The 18,999-nt window shown below is 42.3% G+C and overlaps 1 protein-coding gene across 3 annotated transcripts in view; it reads right to left on the minus strand.

Moving 5' to 3' along the window:
- Nucleotides 1–3,796: 3,796 nt before the first annotated feature.
- The window catches only part of LOC111155705 (microfibril associated protein 3 like), a 35,672-nt gene continuing 20,469 nt past the window's right edge, over nt 3,797–18,999 (minus strand). The window contains exons 2-3 of one of the 3 annotated variants that reach the window (XM_022516025.1): nt 17,682–18,108; nt 3,797–5,248 (exon numbers count right to left, since the gene is read on the minus strand). In XM_022516025.1, the coding sequence (XP_022371733.1) occupies nt 4,314–5,248; nt 17,682–17,976 (1,230 nt within the window). In that variant the 5' untranslated portion in view covers nt 17,977–18,108 and the 3' untranslated portion in view covers nt 3,797–4,313. Of the gene's footprint in view, nt 5,249–15,893; nt 15,924–17,681; nt 18,109–18,999 lie in introns of those variants that run through there. The other 2 variants (XM_022516034.1, XM_022516043.1) reach the window with 2 other exon arrangements.

Consider the following 18,999-nt stretch of genomic DNA (forward strand, 5'->3'; position numbering starts at 1 on the left):
AATTTTCTTTTGATTTTTTCCCCCCACCACTGATTTACTGAATCCAAACCTGGCTAATCACTGTAGAAACCCTAAAAAGAAGTCATTAGGAAAATGAACTTTGTTATCTACTGAGGGATTTTTAACTGAATAGGTGAATGTCAAAATGTCTAGTTTCTTGAAGGTATCAGGTGCTCAAAATATGTGTGTGAATATACAATGAAATTTGGTAGGCTGAAAGAGTACCAGTAAATTAGTTTAAAAAGGAAGACTAGAAACAGGGATTACAATCTTAAGGGAATGCCAAAAGGATCTGTGAAGATAGGTGCAGAATAGTCACTGAGTGACTGAGCTGATTATCAAACAGAGTATCTGAAAGATAAGTTAAATGTCCCATTTTCTTCCCAAATGAAACACTGAGAGGAAATCCCCTGTGAACAGAACCATAGGGGCCGCCATTAAAGAGTTTTAGCACAGATACAACACTGTATTTCAATCTGCGAATAAAAGGTGTCGATTTGCCTTTCTAAAACCGCGTCTTCAGTGGCTGGGATGGGTGTTTCTATAGTTAGGCTGATTTGTGTTGGCTGCACTACACTGAGAGGGTGCCTGTTCACAACATGCAAATACTCTTTGTGCCTTACATTTTCTTCATGTGCTAAAGAGCTGAGCAGATCCTAGATCACCGACAAATAACAATCTAAGCATTAGACTTCAAACATGTCATCAGTCCATTAAATAATTTACATAGCCGTAGTTCAATTCAGTTTTTTTGTCAAATTGCTTTCTTATCTCACCTTTGCCCTTCAAAGGGAAACGTAAACAACACAGACTTCTACAGTTAAAAATGAAGCAAACAATACAAAAGGTAAGGGAAGGACGGAGATTCCAGAATCCCTTGTGGGATGTCAGGCCTTTTAACCTTACTTTTGAAAAAAAAAGGAATGTTCACAAGCATCTGAGACAAATCATTCCGGATGTAATGGCACAATAATGGTTGGGATGAGTGAGAACATTCAGATATTTTTAGAGCAATTTCTATACGTTATATGTCACATTTGGTTCCTAGAGATTTTAGTCAAGTATTAGTATTTCTTTTTGCCGAGTATGATATACAAAAAGATGAGAACAGTAGATGTGCCCTAAATATATGAAAATATAATATATAAAACAAAACCATTATAAATTACATAGATTTTTCAGTATAAAATTGTTTTTTTTTTCCCATTTAGAATAAATACCGTCCAAGTTTACAGGTCATCTAAGTGAATTAAATATGCACATGTATCTGAATCATTTTCAGAATTTCAAGAAAAAAGTTGTTAGAGTTATGACTCAGAAACCAGAAACTGTGTGATATTGAGAATGACTACATAAGACCCAAAGGACATGGCTTGGGATTTAGTGTTAAGGTTTTAAAACTGCCCAAATGAGCCTGATGCGCATGCGTGCACACAAGCACACACACCTATAGCCATACTTCTATGAATTTCTATGAAGCTGAACAGTTTATCTTTGAAAAATCAGCTGAAAGTCACGAGGTCTTTCTGCATTTTATATTCTAGAAGAGAGCCTTTCTCATTTCATAAAGAAGCTGTAAGATGGATAGGAAGAGTGCAGAATTTCAGGAAGAAGAAATCTCCATTGTAAACCAACCTCCTTTTAGGTTGGCCATTATTGTGTCAAGAGCTTCTTGATGCCTCAGAAGGGAAAAGTTTGGAAAATCTGTATAATCATCTCCCCAGTCTTTAGAAGCTAAAACCAATCTGGAACATTCTTTGGTCACACATTTCTGCTCCTGCTTCATAAAAAAATCTGCTGATTTTACATTTTTAATTCCTAATCAATGTCTAGATAGTACTGATGCCTTCTGTAATTTCCATGTGGAAATCTGCACATGGGTTTAAACGGAATGAGAACTGAACAGAATGGGGAAAAGTTCACATAATATCACAAAGTGAGCTTAAATCTCTGTTCTTGTTTTGGACACCTAGATCCATACTAAGAATCTGCTGACATCCATGACAAGTGGATAATGTTTATATTCTGAGAGTTGGAGATAAAGCTGGTTTGCAACATGAATACATAAAACCCTAGCCCAGGGAGCCCATTGGGAGTCATGGTTTCTCCTGACTGCTGGACTACTAGTTGCTTTCCATGATCACCCAAGACACTTCTAACTGGACGCCAGCAGTTCTTTCCTGGCCAAGTGATGTCTGACCAAACTCCAGGTCTTGTCAGATTGCCTTCCACATGAGTTATCTATGAAGAAGAAGCCACCCCTAAAGCCAAACCCACCGTCCTCTGGCTCCAGAGCCAGACACATTTGTTGTAAAATCAGGACCACAAAAGCAACCAATCTCCTGTCTCTGTGTTTTGCTCCCAATGTTGTTTGTCTCTTGCAGTGGGGGCCATTCCATCTTGGCATATTACAAACTTTCTAGAAAGCAGTAAATGTCTGAGCTAGAAGGGATCTTGTGACTCATCAAGCACAACCCCCATATTCTGCAGCAGAGAAAGAGTAAACCCTAGAGAGGGGAAGGGAATTGTCCAAGGTCACTCATCCAGATAGTGACAGAGTGAGGACTAAACATCTGGGTCTGCTCTCAGTACCAGCGTGGCCTGTGTAACCTCCAGTGTCATGACCCCATCACTTGATGTGGCCATGACCCTTACAACTTTAAGGTTCTAAGTGAAAATGAAATACCACTCATTCTCACCACGATTAAATTTCAACTATGGAAGTGATCCTAATGATGGTTTGGGAGAGAACAGCCACAACTTGCTTAAAATGCTATGATTATTTGAAATTGATCCTCTTTGAGTAAGTCATGCAGCATAAACAATGTGAGGGGAACCCCAGAGTAGAAAGTAAAAATCTGTTAAGTACCTGGAAAGAGAAAAGCATGATGATATTGATTTGGTTCTGTGAGAGAGTGAGACCATTTAGATGGTGCTCAGAGTACATCTAGTCTCTCTCCTCTGACAAAAGGAAACTGAGACCCAGACCTGCCCAATGTCAGGCAGTTGGTTATTGGCACGGTCAGGTAAGGTGTTGGCCTCTACATAGACCGACTTTTTCTTCTTTCCATCATCATTCAGTCTCACGTATAACTGCTTTCTTGTGAGACTAAAAAATAATTCCACAATCTGGCATGAAATTTGATGACACAGCTACACCATTTTTCTAACCTTTCACTCTCCCCTTCAAGACTAATGAGTTAGCTCTGTGGTTCACAAAAGTGGACCTGGTTACACGGCCTCACAGATCTTTCTTTTGCTGCCCCAGATCCAGTGTTTGAGTCACCCAAAGGCATATGTCCCTGCAAGCCCTCCGGGGAAGCCAAAACTCTGCAACCTGCAGGGATTCATCAAATGCCTCTGTCCTTGGAAGCAATACATTTTCCAAATAAAGAATCAGTTTTTGTTTGTAGGATGATGTTATGTAACCATAAAAAGAGCAGTTTTCATGGGTAATATGGGTATATTCAACCTTTTACCATCTCCCTCCATACTTCAGTTGAGCTCACCAAAAGGCTCTCAGAACTGGACAGGTAAACACGTTTTTATTTGGCTATTAAAGTGCTATTCCTGGACAAAGGTTTTCTCAGTTTCACAATAGCAGCTTCACTGGAAACCAAAAAAAGGTGATGTATGAAAGCGGGCTTGGGAAGTGACAAAAATAATGAGCCTAGTAACTATGGAACATTACAACTTGACTTATAGGTATCAGCCCTGCTACTAGAGTGACTGATACCAAAGTCTGTGAGGTACGTGTTCGAGGGGAAAATAAGGACAAAGTGGCCAAGAGGACTAAACCGGAAAGAGCAATTAGTATTTCTATAACGACTACTCCATTATAAAGGAACAATGATAGGAATAAAAACTGAGAAGAAAGTGCAACAAACCCATGTACGTGCATTTGCTATTGTAGCAGACCTATAATTTTTTTTTTTAAAGGAAAAGCAATGCAGTGTGCATTGGACAGGGCTCTTGAGCTCAGAATATCTTATAGTAATATTCTCTTTGCCAAAAGGGAATCACCCATTAAGGTATTTGGCAGAGAAGAGCCTCTAAAATTCGTATCACGTGGACAGACGCCTTCCGTCCAGTATTATCGATTCTGCACCCTGATGTTTCTCGCATCCTTTTCTATTGGGGAAATTCCAGTCACATAATACCTGCACTCAGGAGTTTCCCCTTTGAAAATGGCATCACTCCTACCCAAGGGATGAGAGTCTCCTGGTAAGGCTTAGCGGCAAGTGCGTACTACATCTGCACTACAAGGAGCAGCCCCTGATTTTCTTGATATGCATAGCTTTTCGTAGTTGATATTAGACATGGCTTTCATAAATAATGCAGGTGTTTTTGTCATGTGCCACCGCTGGCTCTGCAGTTTCCAGGTGAGCTGGTGGCAGGACTCGATCTACTACCTCAACAGGCGTTGGTTCTTCAGATGTTAGCTCCGTGGATGTTATATCCGTAGAAGGCTCTGCAGTTTCTGGGGAATGTTCAGCAGACGGTTCTGTCTCCTCTTCATCTTTGACTTCAAACTGTACACCGTCTGGGTCACCCACGGGATCTTTTTTAGACTGCGGGTGCACAGACACCTTGATGGCAATTTGCTGGGGCTGCTCATGCAGCGACGAGGCGTCCGAGTCCGCGGTGGGCGAGTCACTTCTCTTCAGGGAGTTGGGGATCGTGTAAACCTCATCCCTGTCGGAGGCCTCCTGGCCTTCTGGAGTATGCCGCACAAAATTCTGCCCCTGCTCCTCCAGCCCAACCACTTCCATGATTTCCTCCATGATAGTCCTACAGTTCATAATGAGGGGAGGCAGAGGCACACTCCTGGCAAGCTCTTCAATGTAGCGGGCAAACTCCATGGTTTTGAACTGGGTGACTTTGGCAAGCTCTAGAGTTTTGGCTGAGGTGATGATGGGGATCCGCTTGGCAATCTCAAATGCCTTCTGCAGCTTCTCGGCGCCTTCTGTCCTAAAGAACTCGTTGATAGCTTTCTCGGTCTTCTTCAGGTGGCTGCTCATCATGCAGAGGCGGGTGATGTTGAGGATCATGACGACAGTGAAGGCCACGAGGCAGACAACCATGTAGTAGACGCCCATGTCTCCAGAGGTAAAGATGACTCTCAAGGTCACCGTGTTGTTCACAGTGCCATGGACGTTAGAAGCAACACATGTGTATTTACCTCGGTCTGAAAAAGACACCTTGGTGATGTTCAGGAGGCCGCTGTCGTGCATCTGCCATTTTCCTGCTGGAAGGAAGAGTGGAGAATTCAACCAAGGACAGACAGGTCCCACCAAAGCGTCTATGAACTCTCACATTACTAAAAACAACTCTTGCTACGACCACTGCTGCTGCTTCTACTACTACAAATGATAATGACGATGGACCTTTACCGTGCACCAGACAGTGACACATACTAACTCATTTCATCTTCACAACAACTCCAATGAGGCAGGCACGAATCCTGGCTCCCCTTCTCAGGATGAAAAAACTAAGGCGGTGTTAGATCAAACCACCTTCCCCAGGTCACCAGTTTGGAAGGAGTAGAGCTAGCTGATGAACTCAAGTTCAAAAGGCTATATCCTTAATCCCAAAACTATACTATGTAATTCCACGGCTTTGTGAAAAATAGAAAAAATAAACCATCTGGAAAATCTTGTGCTGTTAAAGAATGCTGTAAATGTAGCATCTGGTTTTCTAACCTGCCTGTGAGCATGGCTCTGCTGGATATAAGTTCACTTGGGAATTTAATGCATCTCAGAATATAAGGTATTTTAGGATAAACATAAAATCTGCAGTAAGTTAATTAAATTATAATTGTTTACCTGGGTTTCTCGTATTTGAGGTTGGAGTTATCCTTGTATGACCTCAGTTAACTAAAATTTAACATATCATTAATTTTGAGAATTTACAATGACTTGTTTATAGTACTTAAAAGCTACAAGCTAACAATGTGAACATTCAGAGGCTGGGTAGGAATTACTATCAATTTGTTTTAGCCTTGCAAATTATAGACCCATCAAGTTGAAAAGAAGCCTCACATAATGGAGAATGCACGTTGGTAAGTGCAATTCTTATTTCCTTCTATGGCCTGGAAAGGATCTAGTGTTGCCCTGGCAATGAAGTTCTGAATCAGGAGAAACTCTTTAGTTGGGACTGACTCTTAGTTTGCCTGTGCACCCACATGTCAGAAGACCCCCGGGAAACATGATACAATGTTTGGCTTCCAGGTCTTGGGTCTGAGGCTTTCTGAAATCCTACTAGCTCCCTATACTGTCCCATAGAGAAAGGAAGGTCCAGATCAAGTCCCTGAGAGTTCTGAGGAGCAGGCAGGCAGGTAGTTCTCCATAAAAGCACTCCAGTTCCCTAAGCCAACTGGAGGAACCTCTCCTAAGAGATGAGGTAAGTTAACATTAGTTTCCCTTTTAAGCATCTATTATTGACCTGTATTGTTTTCTTGTTTCTTCCCCTTCTGGCAGTGACTTTTCATTTTTTTAAAAGTCTGGTATTTCCCAAAAGCAACAAGCAACATGTTCATGTTCCCTTCCCCACCCTTCTTTAAATTTGTGAGCACCTAAGTGACTATGGTCTCAAGGGACTATGGAAGGAGGCAACAGAGGGCCTTGTTTTTCCCAGCATCTTCTGGTCCAAGGAACATTCTTAAGAAAGCTAGGCAGAGCAGCAAGGTGCCTTCTGAGGGCCTATAGTTCCTCCTCCTTGCTAGCCATGCTGGATCTGGCAGGATGCCTCTCGTTTATGCTGTCCCATTACTTTGCTTTCTGAAAGAACAACTGTGGAGAGTGGTTCCTGGTGTCCCTGAGTAACCCTTTTCTAACAATTCAGCCAGTGTATTTTCCCCAAGAATAGAAAACACTGGTTTGGAAAATCTAGTGAATTTTCAGTTTCTTGTGACTGTGTCTTTTTTTTTTTTTTTTTTTTAAAGATTTTATTTATTTATTTGACAGAGATCACAAGTAGGCAGAGAAGCAGGCAGAGAGAGATAGGAGGAAGCAGACTCTCTGCTGAGCAGAGAGCCCGATGCGGGGCTCGATCCCAGGACCCTGGGATCATGACCTGAGCCGAAGGCAGAGACCTTAACCCACTGAGCCACCCAGGCGCCCCTCTTGTGACTGTGTCTTAACAGACAAACCTAAGCACCCAGTCTATGAAACCTCTCATTTAGATTGGGCTGGGGCAAGCCTTCTACCCTCTTTGTTCCCTGAACTTGGATTTTGATAGTTCAGCTGCAGATCTATCCAAATATGGAAATGATCCGAGGCAAGGGAAATTATCCACTGACTTTCTTAAAATTTACATGTTTCACAGAAGTGGACGACAGCAGGCATAGGAAAAAAGCTCTAGATGACTGAAAGCTTATTAGGGATATGCAAGGTATTTGGTTCCAGAGATTTACAGACTATACTCAATAGTAGTTTCTCAAATTTACCTTCCTTCTTTTGTTGGAAAATATAACAGAGAAAGCATGGAAGAGGGCAAGGTGAGGTGATTTGTATGGGGAATGGTGAGGGCCAAATTGTTACCTCCTAACCACCCATGGCCACTCCTTTTATGGAGGAATTACCTCCAAAATAATTGGAACCTGGGCGGTAGGAGAAGAAAAGCAAACAAGAACACTAAACTGAGAAGGCAGGCAGGCATCCGATGGCACTATAAACAGCTTTATTCTCATACCTACATAATAACTAGTTCAGTGATAACTGTATTCTAATTGTTAAGGGTCACAAAGCAGGTCTTTGGTAGCCAACACACACACACACACACACACACACACACACACACACACACACACACTTCCAAAGACTACAGTGTCAGAAAAGCTAAGATACCAACCTCAAAGGTGACGTATATCTGTATCTTTTTTTTTAAAAGGCTAATCCCAAGACTACAGATTTCCTCTCAGTCTAAGCCTGACCTTTGATTAGTAGAAAATAAAGCTTTCTGCATGTTCTACTACCATGTGGAGCCCTGAAAAATAGGAAGATGGCATAAACTGCACATTGAGGGTATCTCCCACATCTTCAGGCCCAGGCACACAAAGACTCTCCGTATGGAACACAGCAGCTGGGATCATCTTGAGAGCATTTTCTCTGCTGCACGCTGCCATTCACCTCTGTCTACAAATACCTTGCCCTGAGACTCGTTCTGGAAGGGTCCTGACTTTGGCTTTAACTTGAAAGAAACAAAAATAACCCACAGTGACTGTCTCAGGAAACCATCAGGGCTATACATGGAGTGGAGATACAGTGCTGTTCTCATGTATTTCAGATGGTAATTGAGTGGGAATGTCAAACTTACGTGTTGAATTTTCATTAAGCTGCATCACTTCACAAATAAAAACCTAAAATGTCAGCAGCCGACACCAAGTCAGTTCTACACGCAATGACTTTAGAGGAAAGAAAGAGGCGGTTGTTTAACCACGACTTTCTGAATATATTACCAAAGATGATGTGCAAAATGTTTCTCTAACGCCCTTGACAGTGGTTCACTTATTCACGTCCTGTGCCTCGCTCAGATGGTGGCTCCTCTTTCAGAAAGCTCTTCCCCCACCTCCTCTCCACCAGCTGTGGTCCTGTAAGGGGACCCTCACCCGAAGGCTTCATGATAAAATACTGCCACACACAGTAGGAGGGGGATGCCAGAGTCTCCTCTACTGGAGACCAGAGTTTGCCTAGGAATCTGTCACAGTCTCCCCAAGAAACTCCAGACACCAAAACCACAAGTGAAAATCTCCCACGTGCGAACAGAAGTAGTGTGGGGACAATCCCTCCTTTGCAAAGAGAAAAGCTAACAGATATTCTTTCCTTTTTTTTTTTTTTTAAAGATTTAATTTATTTGACAGAGAGAGAGATCACAAGTAGGCAGAGAGGCAGACAGAGAGAGGGAAACAGGCTCCCCGCTGAGCAGAGAGCCCAATACGGGACTCGATTCCAGAACCCTGAGATCATAACCTGAGCCGAAGGTGGCGGCTTAACCCACTGAGACACCCAGGCACCCCAGATATTATTTCTTAGCTGTAACTGCAGTGTGTATTATGTGGCACAAAAAGAAAAAAAAGAAAAAGCTGACATTTTTAGAAGGGCAGTGATCTTTTTTTAATCTTGTTCATGCATTTAGTCAACAAATATTATTGAGTAAATTGCAATTGCACTGGGTTCTATGCTAGACTGTGCAAATACAAAGATGAGTAAGATCCCTGACAAGAAAATCATCCAGCCCAAGAAGGGACACAGATAGCTACAAACAACTGTGGATCACTTGGCAGAAACACTGGCCCAGGGGAGTGGGGCGGAGCACCAGCTCCTTAGAAAGGTATGGGGTGAGGGCAGGCTGGGGGATGCAGACAGGAAGGGGATGCCACGAGTGTATGAGCAAAAGAGGGAAGCCAGACACTGCTCCTGCAGCTGACCGACAAACACCAAGAGAAGGGGTAGGGTGGAGACAGGGATAAGAGGAATGCAGAGTCAATTATCCCAGTGTTTAAGAGCTTCCTATTTATCCTGTGGGAGAACAGGAACCCCTTGCCCTTCAGGACTTCCCCCTGACAAGCCAGCCTTATTTCATTTCTTCAAGCTGCCACAGGACCTTCCCACATGCTTTTCTCTCTGCCTGGAAAGCTCTCTTCCCTCCTCACTCTAAGCCCTTACCTCACACATTCTTAGCCCAGTTTAGATACCACCTCACCTCTCATTGCACTCCCTGAGAAAGCCTTCTCTGACCTCTGATTAAACCAGTAAAGAAAATCAGAAAGTCCAGAAGCAGATGCTGAAAAGCATGGGAATTTTAAAAAATAAGGAAGATATTTTAAATCAGCAGGGAAAAGGATTTCAGGACAACTGACTATTCATTTAAAAGAAAATAAAGTTATACTCCTATTTTGTGTGATACATAAAAATAAAGTTCCAAGTATTCTGAAGATCGAAATGTAAATTGAAAGGATAAAATTAATAGAGCATATAAGAACATTTTTACAAACTGGGGATAGGAGGGCCTTTTAAAGCATCACGAGAATCCCAGAAATACTAAAGGAAAACACTGATGCACCAGATTTCTCCACAATTAAAAGTTTTTACACTACAGAATATGTCATACTAAATAAAACTAAATGCAAACGACAGGGAGAAAACGCTAGAATATTTGACAATGCTTAATCAGTATAAAACATAAAGAACTCCTATAAATCAAGATAAGTAACCCAAAAGAAAAAAATGGGGAAAACATATGGATAGGTCACAGAAAAAATATAGTGTCTAAATATAAAAATCACTAATGATTACATTACAGAGAAACTGAAAGAGATCAAAGTAATTTTTTAAAAGGTAACATTTTAAGCTTTCAGAGTGCCAGGAAAAGTGGGGAGGCACTGATTAGACATGATGTTGAGAGAATGGGGAAAGGGACGCTCACACACACTGCAGGCAGGAGTTGGCAAAACTTTTGGAAGGTTGATATGGAGGCATCTGTCGAAATTCAGAATGAATATAATCTGTGACCCACTTTTAGATTTCTTGAAATTCTTCAAATCAGACAAGCCTTAACTTGACTGGAAAAATATTAATGAATATAAGAAAACTGAGGTAACGAAAAAAAAAAAATCTCCTTTTCAAGATAATTTTTCTCCCAGGGACATAGCTCCAGAACTTTCTTCCCCTGCCAACATCCCCTGGGATAAGTCATAACCTCGGTCCCAAACCAGGAAGGTGGCTGACCTGGTACCACTATGCTCACTGTGGGGCATACACACATGCAGGGGGAAGGCAGCTCCAGAAAGTACAATGTCATGTCACTAGGACAGCGTCAGGTAGACCGTCTAGTAATGAGAAGCAAGGCAATATGGCATCATATGGCATATTGTCAAATATGGCATCATACGTCAAACCTGTCACAGTGACTGTGCCTCGGTGTCCAGCCACTGTATGGCCCCAGATCAGAGCTATGGTTCATGCAACTTCTGACCAAATTCGTGCTGTAGAGAAATGAGCAGCATCCGTATACCTTCTGGAACTAAAGAACCACAAAGAAAGTGAGAGCACAACCTACAAAGATACTGTAATTATAGCTTCCTTCGAGCGCCATGTCCACTGCAATCCAACACTTCTCCAGCTTTTCCTGAGGACCACGGAGCATCAGACATCAACAATTATGCCCAAATACTAAGCTCTTAGAATCTCCCGCAGATTACTCATTAGATAAGGATTTCTTCTTCTTTGGTGATATCTTTCTGGGAATGTGGAAACAAGCTGATGTATAGTTTGTCTGTTAAGTGGTTTGAAAAGATTAAAGCTCTATTCACAATCCCATTTGGACAGAGGCTCTGGAGCCTTACATGCCCATGCTGTTTAGAGGGGGTTCAATTGGCCAAAATAAGTAGGTTACTTTCTTGAAACCAGCTTTAAACATTTTTATGTGGTAAGAGTTCCAAGAAATGTTTATGCTGACATAAATGGAGTACAAGGTTCACTCAAATGAGTAACATGTTGAATCAACACTCTTCAAATAAGACTAAAATGCATGTGTGGATAGTGCCTATAAATGTGGCACTTCTTGTCCAATAGGTGAAAGAGAGACTGCTGATGAGAAAGGACCCACATCTTTTTACAAAACATAATTGAGGGTGGCTGGGTTATGGACATTGGGGGAGTATGTGCTATGGTGAGTGCTGTGAAATGTGTAAGCCCAATGATTCACAGACCTGTACCCCTGAGGCTAATAATACATTATATGTTAATAAAAATAATTTTTTAAAAACATAATTGAAAACAAATTTAGCACTGCATGGTTGCACCTATTACAAGGCTTCTGCAGGAGATGACAGCTCCTTGAAGCCACTGCAAAGACTCTGGTTATAAACACTGCAGGCTGCGAGAGCTCTTGTCCCTCCCCCTGCCCCCGCTCCCACTCCCCAATCCTCCCAAGAGACCTCTTCAAAGTGTACTAGGGCAGCCCTAACAAGCTATTTCCTATATCACGTGGAGCAAAGGTGGCCTGGGATAATACCTGCTTCGCTCAGTTTTCAGCGCCGGAAGGTGTGGGGGGAAAGCCACGCTGTTCAGAGCCCGCAGTTATGCTCTGCTTAAAGGTATAAATAATACCTGACGAGGACCTACTGTCTTTGCATTTCCTGGCTAAGGAAACAACTGACCTTCTAGCTAATTTGATCTGGTGATCTTAATTTTTTTAAAAAGTGCCAAGCATGTAATTCCATGGAGACAAACAACAGTCTTTTCTGAGAAGAGCTACAGGTGGTTTTCCAAGACAAGAGCACCCTACACTGGGTTCACATAAATAACTTCCATTTGGGGAATCTCAGCTGTCATCCTTATCTGAGATAGGTCTGGAAGGGTCTTTTCACAGCTGAGAGTAGAGCACTCTGAATTCATATCCCAAAGAGAGCACACCTCATTAAAGAAAAACTATTGATGGTGGTTATCAGGCCCTTGAAATGACTCAGTGAACCAAAATAACTTTAAACTACTTTTGTGGGAAAATACATAATGGGTTCAAACGACTGAACTGAAGATCTACTTTGGAATGATTCTTTAGTTAGCTGAGAAGTGCTTGCTTCTTTGGGTTAGATCAGGGTTTCTCAGCTTTGACGCCACTGACTTTTTGTGCCCAGTAACTCTATCCTTTGCATTATCGGATGCTTAGCAGCGTTCCTCCCTGCTGCCCACCACATGCCAGCAGCATCATCTCCCTCTTCCTTTTTCTCCTCCCCCAAGTTATGACAAACGAAGAGTATCTCCAGACTTTGCCAAACGGCAGCTGCTTGGAAAACAGGCCCCTGCTGAGAACCACTGGTTTTGGCAAATGTGAAGTTTATCTTGTGCATGATATGCTTAGTAATCTGCACATATACGGCCTTCTCAGAGATAGAAGCATTACTGGATATCAATGGGTCCTTTGTACCCAAGAGTGATGTTGGGGCAAGGGGAAGCCTCTGAGGGAGAAGAGGGTTCCAGACGTGCTAACCTTGCAGTCACAACCTTGTTTTGAAATTTCCAGTAACTTTTAAGGGACATAAATTTTTTTGTATCAATTAAATGCTTTTAAGGTTGAGAAACTGAGCTAGAGAATAAGAAATCACCCAGAAAATTATTTCCTGTCTTTTCAAAAACACACTGGACTATGAAACCGAGATTTAAGCCCTTGGAATCTATGACTGTGACAACACAGGACAGTATTACCAACAACAGTGACAGCGGCTGCCACGGACAGCTTGGTGTGCTCCAGGCAACTATCCGAAACATTTCATATACAATAGTTTATTCAAGACTCTCAGCCCCACCTGCTAATAAAAAAGGATTGTCTCTATTTTACAGATACAAAAACTGATGCTCAGGGGAAGTTGAGGCACTTGCTCAAAGACCCTTCTGTGATTCTTCTGAATTCCCCACAATATATTCATAATTACATCAATCTTGTTTTAAGCCTTTGATAAGTTGATTTTTCATCTTAAATATTGAATCTACTAAAAGAAGAATTCAGCATCATATTTTCAGGATTTAATGAGCTAGCTACTTCATGACGATCTTAGAGGCAAAGGATAATTTACCTTCCAGGTGGAAATGGATCTCCTTCTACATGTAGTAAGTAGGGAGGTCAGAAGCTATGGTCTGCAAACCGGCCTGGCACAGCTTGCTGTCCCTTGCAGAAGTAGTTAATAAGCATTTCATAGTCTATTCAAAAAACTTGAAAAGTGGAGATAAAAAACAATGGCGTGACAAGAAATGCAAAACTTATAACCATGAATTCCAGTTGTGACAACCGTGAACTCTAAGCAGTTCAGCTCAGTTTACTCTGTGCATGTTTACTTTCAAAGATTGTTCTATCGTTCTTCATTATTTTTGGTGAAAGAATGCAGCAAGGCTATGGAGAGAAACCCAAGGAAAGTCTCAAACCTAACTTGAAGGAAGAATTTCCAACGTAATCACTAACAAGCCAGACATGTTTACCAAGGCCCATGCCAGCTGACTTTATTGAAATGCTTGTTATTTATCATCTGATAAAGATGCTAATGTGCATTTACATGGCTTAAAATCAGAGCAAGAAAGCACGGCAAAAATACACTGGCTAATTCGTACCTGAAATAACTAGGTCTTTTCTCATAATACTTTCTGACAACTATTTCTACTCACCTCTAGCAGAAGGAAATTTGAAAACAGTGCAGTTTGTGGCCATTTGTGGTTACGCATGTTACTCGAATTCTGAGTTATTTCTGTAATGTGGTTGGTGGACCACCCCCAACATGTCCTTCGGTGAACTACCAAAGGAAGAAAAAAAAAAAGTCCTCCTCCAGAAATAGATTACACGTTAGCCTCTCCTGATCCTGCAGACTTTAAGTCACAAGCACCAGGGAAGCAAGGCAAAGCAGCTGCTGCTCCTACAGGAAAGAGCCCCATTCTTTCTAGGACTGGCAGTGCTGGCATGAATAATAGCGATCTCACTTTTTCAGCATAACCAAGAAATGACATTCCTCCTTTCCATGCTAATGGTGGTGTGTTCCTGGATTCTGACGACGTGTGTGTGCATGCAGAGGTCGTGTGTACACGAGGTAGCATGCATCCTAACACATCTGTGACTGTGATGGGGGTGATCACCGTGCATTTTCCATCCAGGAAGACTTCTCGCACTCACCCCATCTGGGTTCGATGCTCTTCAATGGTTTTCGCCTACCAAGACCTAAAGGGTGAGCAGATGCTGGCTGGGCAGAGGACAATACACACTAGCTTGGCCATACGCTGGTTGTGTAATATCCTGTTTACCTGGTTCCTCATCTGTATGCATGAAGATTAATAACATCTACCCATCACATGTGTTGTAAGGATTAGAAATAGTATCTGAAACTTGGTACGGGGGCTTATTCAATGGTAGGGATTATTAATGAAAACTACATTAATTTTGTTAGTTTGGTTTAACAGTAGTCCATTGTATCTAGGTAATGTTCTGGGATATTAGCATAATTTTTCATACTATGTTCAATTACCTCTTTGTTGAGTTATAAGGGAAACACTGCTCTATTTAAACTTAAAGACTAAGCCTGAAAACTGAAATTTTTGTCCATAGTCATAATATGGGCATTTTCCCCATCAGAAATGAAGAGTTAAAGACTTATGGGTCCTCTAATAGGCCATTTGAGCACTAAAATTCGAATACTTCATGATGAGGACTCATTTCTGCTTTCTTATATCTGGCTTGGTTAGGTGTAGTGATTTGTGTATTACCCTGTGTTACTGATGTCCTGAGGTTACTATCACTATGCGTCGTAACACAAAAGCTGAGTTGGAACATCAAGTACTAGTATAATGAGTTCTTTTTTAAAAATCAGCAGTGCATCTTCCTTACGAGATTCAAAAACAGCTATAACTGGCTTATCAGCAATACTGCCGATTGCACTGTGACGCGAGCACCGGCTTCTGATGGAGCAGGTGTCTGCGCCAAAGGCTTTTGGTGGCTACCCCTGCTTCCGGGGTCTGGGACAGGCTGTTACCATAGGGTCGCCTGAGCACCCACAGAACAAAGGGCAATTAAGCCATGTGGGGCTTCCCTCTAGGCCAGCTTCCCACGACACAGGTAGAGAAGGCACGGTGCAACGTGTGCTTGCCGGACTGAGTCAATAGCTATAAGGACCTTTTCAATGGAGGCAACGGGGGATCTCTTTGAAGGAGAAAGGTACTACTTCAGGAATGCCCTCAAATATTGAGCCTGAAATTCAGGCCCAGCGCTCTAAGGTTCCCACAGTTGTCTTCCCCTCTAGGACTCAGGGGTTCAGGGCCCCAGCCCCAGCTCCTGGGTACCCGGCATAACCTGTGCTTCCACGTCCGTGTGAAAGGTAGATGCAGGTCTGGAGTCCTTGTTCCCCTCACTTCAGTTACCTTGTTATTCCTCACAGTGGCCCAGCTTGCGGAGAGATCTGATGAAGTACAGGGACTGGAGAGTGTGTATGTTACCACGGTTACTGCCCCCTCATAAGTGTGGTATCACTTCCTTTTGACTTGGGAGTCTGGGAGGAAGGAACGGGATGAATGGAAACCACCTGTGGGCTAAGGGGTGGTGGTGTCTCATCTTCTCATCACCAGTAGTGAAGGTTCTAGTCACAGTCACTTAATAACAGTAGGACCTTGGGAAATGTAGATAAAAGAGGGATTTGGATTACACTGTCTCCAAGTATAATCCAAATTTTTAACCCATAATTTTACTTGGTGGGCAAAGAGTTCTGCTCTCCTAGGTTAAACCAATAGATACACATGTGATATATAACATTAAGAGAAGAAGCTTTGTCATACTACACATCCTTGGATGGCTAACCAAAAGCAATGTAATGAGAGCACTATAAGGAAACCCCACGTCCCAGGGAGCTGGACTGCTAGTGGCCTCAACCACATGTAGTTGTAAGAAAACTCCATTCACTCAGCTCCCAAGAAGACATAAGACATTAGCCTCTACAATTTTTCAGAGTACAGAAGATGAAATGAGGGAAAGAGATTAAGAGTGTAGGTTTTCTTGCAGCAGAAACTCTATGGGGATTACTCATTGGTCAAAGGGTGTGGAATGGGAAGTACAATATGAATGAAAGGTGACAGAAACTAGTAAGCTGCTACTTCAGGAACAAGGGTCGTTTTAATCCCCCACCCTCAGCCCCCTACTTCACACAGTAAATGCTTCAGAAAGCACATTAATTCCTTCAGATCAATTAAAGCAGGATTGGGTTTTCAGACAAGTACCTCTCCCATCTCAATCAAGAAATGTACAAATTCAGGGGCGCCTGGATGGCTCAGTGGGTTAAAGCCTCTGCCTTTGGCTCAGGTCATGATCCCAGGGTCCTGGGATCGAGCCCCACATCGGGCTCTCTGCTCAGCGGGGAGCCTGCTTCCCTCTCTCTCTCTCTGCCTGCCTCTCTGCCTCCTTGTGATCTCTGTCAAATAAATAAATAAAATCTTAAAAAAAAAAAAAAAAAAGAAATGTACAAATTCACAATGACCCAACCAATCCTCTCTCTAGCTGGAGACTTTCCTGAAGCAAGCTTGGTGCTTAGGTAGGTGATTCACATTTTTTGGCCAGAAAGGCACTCATTAAAAACCAAACACTCCCCTATTGCCACATGTTATTTCTTGCTCTTGAATCCTCCCTCTGTCTTGGCCTCAGCTGCAAGAGACAATCTAGAAACTTCAGCCAGGTCTTTGGGAGCACAGAGCCATCTCTAGTCAGCGGCTGACAACTTTGCACAGAGACTTCTTTTAAGAAGTGTGGTCCTTAAATCCACAGTCAATGAATTAAACTGACGCTTAACCATAAACTGCTATACTGAATACTAGAGCCAGCCCCATGAAATGAAATAAAACTCCCTTATAAATGGAACGTATACTAATGGGAAATCCACTTTACATTCGTCCCTATAACATTCTGTATGCATTATACTACAAAATTCCAAGAAGCCTTTTAAGAGACTTTTATGTTTGCCCTTTGTCTTCTGAGTGGCAGAGTGAAGACTATGAATTAATTACTGCTTTGAATCCTTAAGGATATATATTTCTCTCTCTTGCCTTAGCAAAGAAGACAGAATGAGATCTTTAAATGACTTGAATAAGAGCAACTAACATTCTCAGTGTGGCTTCCAGAGTCTGTTTATATTTTATGACATTTGACACAACTTGAAAGCCTACCTCCTCCTCGCTCCTTCTCCTCGTCGTCTTGTAGCAGCTTGCCAACGGAATTATACCACTTGAATTGTGGATCAGGGATGCCATAAACACTACAATTAATCAAGGCACTGTTCCCTTCCTTGACTATGATATGGTCAGTTCTGGCAATGATTACAGGCACAGAGCCCGAGACCACGTCAGTGCCATTTAAAGTGCTATTAGTCACACTCTTAGCAGTCGCTAGAGTGGATACTAGGATTAAAAAGGGCACTGTAGGTAGAAAGCACACAGGCAGATGGTTCTTCAATCGATCCATCTTCTTTGCTTGCTCTATAAGGCATCAGAGATGTTTTGCCAATGGGAATCTTCTATAGGACAACACGCTGTTCAGAGCAGGCCGTGGGACAAACCTGTCCTGGATCCATAGAGTTGGTTCCTGATTAAGAACCTGTTTAAAAACAAACAAACAAAAAAAAAAACAAAAAAACCCCACACACATAAATACTAGCATTCAAACTTTAACAACTTTATTTATAAAATGTTAGAAACCCAGGTAAAATACACATTTCTATAATTTTTAAACACACAAACTAGAAGATGTTCCAAATGTTAAGGTATTTTTTTCCACAGAAATCGTAACAGTATGATTTTGTTATGTTTGCTATTGAAACATATGGCTCTTAGTAGGAACAAATATATGCTTTGTATGTTAAATTTATATCACATGACTTCGGAGAGTTCCAAAACCAATTCAGGCTTCCTTCATTTAGCATGCTAAGGTCTCCTTCTGCCCTGTCACCTGTTGCTACTGTGGATGACCTGACTGTTCACCTGGGGTCCTTCTTCCCCTCTTCTCTTTCCTTCTAGCTGATTTCAGTGGTCCCGGCTTGGGTGCTGCCAGCATTTGCAAGGGCACTACTGGAATCAGTCTGGCATTTTCCTCACTCCCCATTACGGCTTCTACATATGCCTTCTCCCCTTTCAGGCAACTGCTCATCCTCCTTTGAGCTGCATACCATCTAGCTCCCTCTGTTCCATGTTAACTGCCATCACCAACCCGTGATCACTCACTGAATTCCCTGGTTTCAGTCTTCATCTATCTCCCGGAGGCAGGGGAAAATCAGTAGAAGTGGGGTGACATTGTGGTGGCTACACTTCTTATGTCCAAAGGTCTAACCTTCACCTACATCTCTATCTTCCATTTCATCCACGAATCATGTAGCCACACCCTGGACCTTTCATCTCTCCACACTCTAAGTTCCAAAGTGCCAAGTAGTTCTGAAGTTCTACCATCTTTAGCTGCACCCGCCCATTCTTCCAGATCTCTTACTCCCCTCAC

This window comes from Enhydra lutris, unplaced genomic scaffold, assembly GCF_002288905.1.
Source record: "Enhydra lutris kenyoni isolate GAN:26980312 unplaced genomic scaffold, ASM228890v2 scaffoldscaffold3, whole genome shotgun sequence".
NCBI classification, from domain to species: domain Eukaryota; kingdom Metazoa; phylum Chordata; class Mammalia; order Carnivora; family Mustelidae; genus Enhydra; species Enhydra lutris.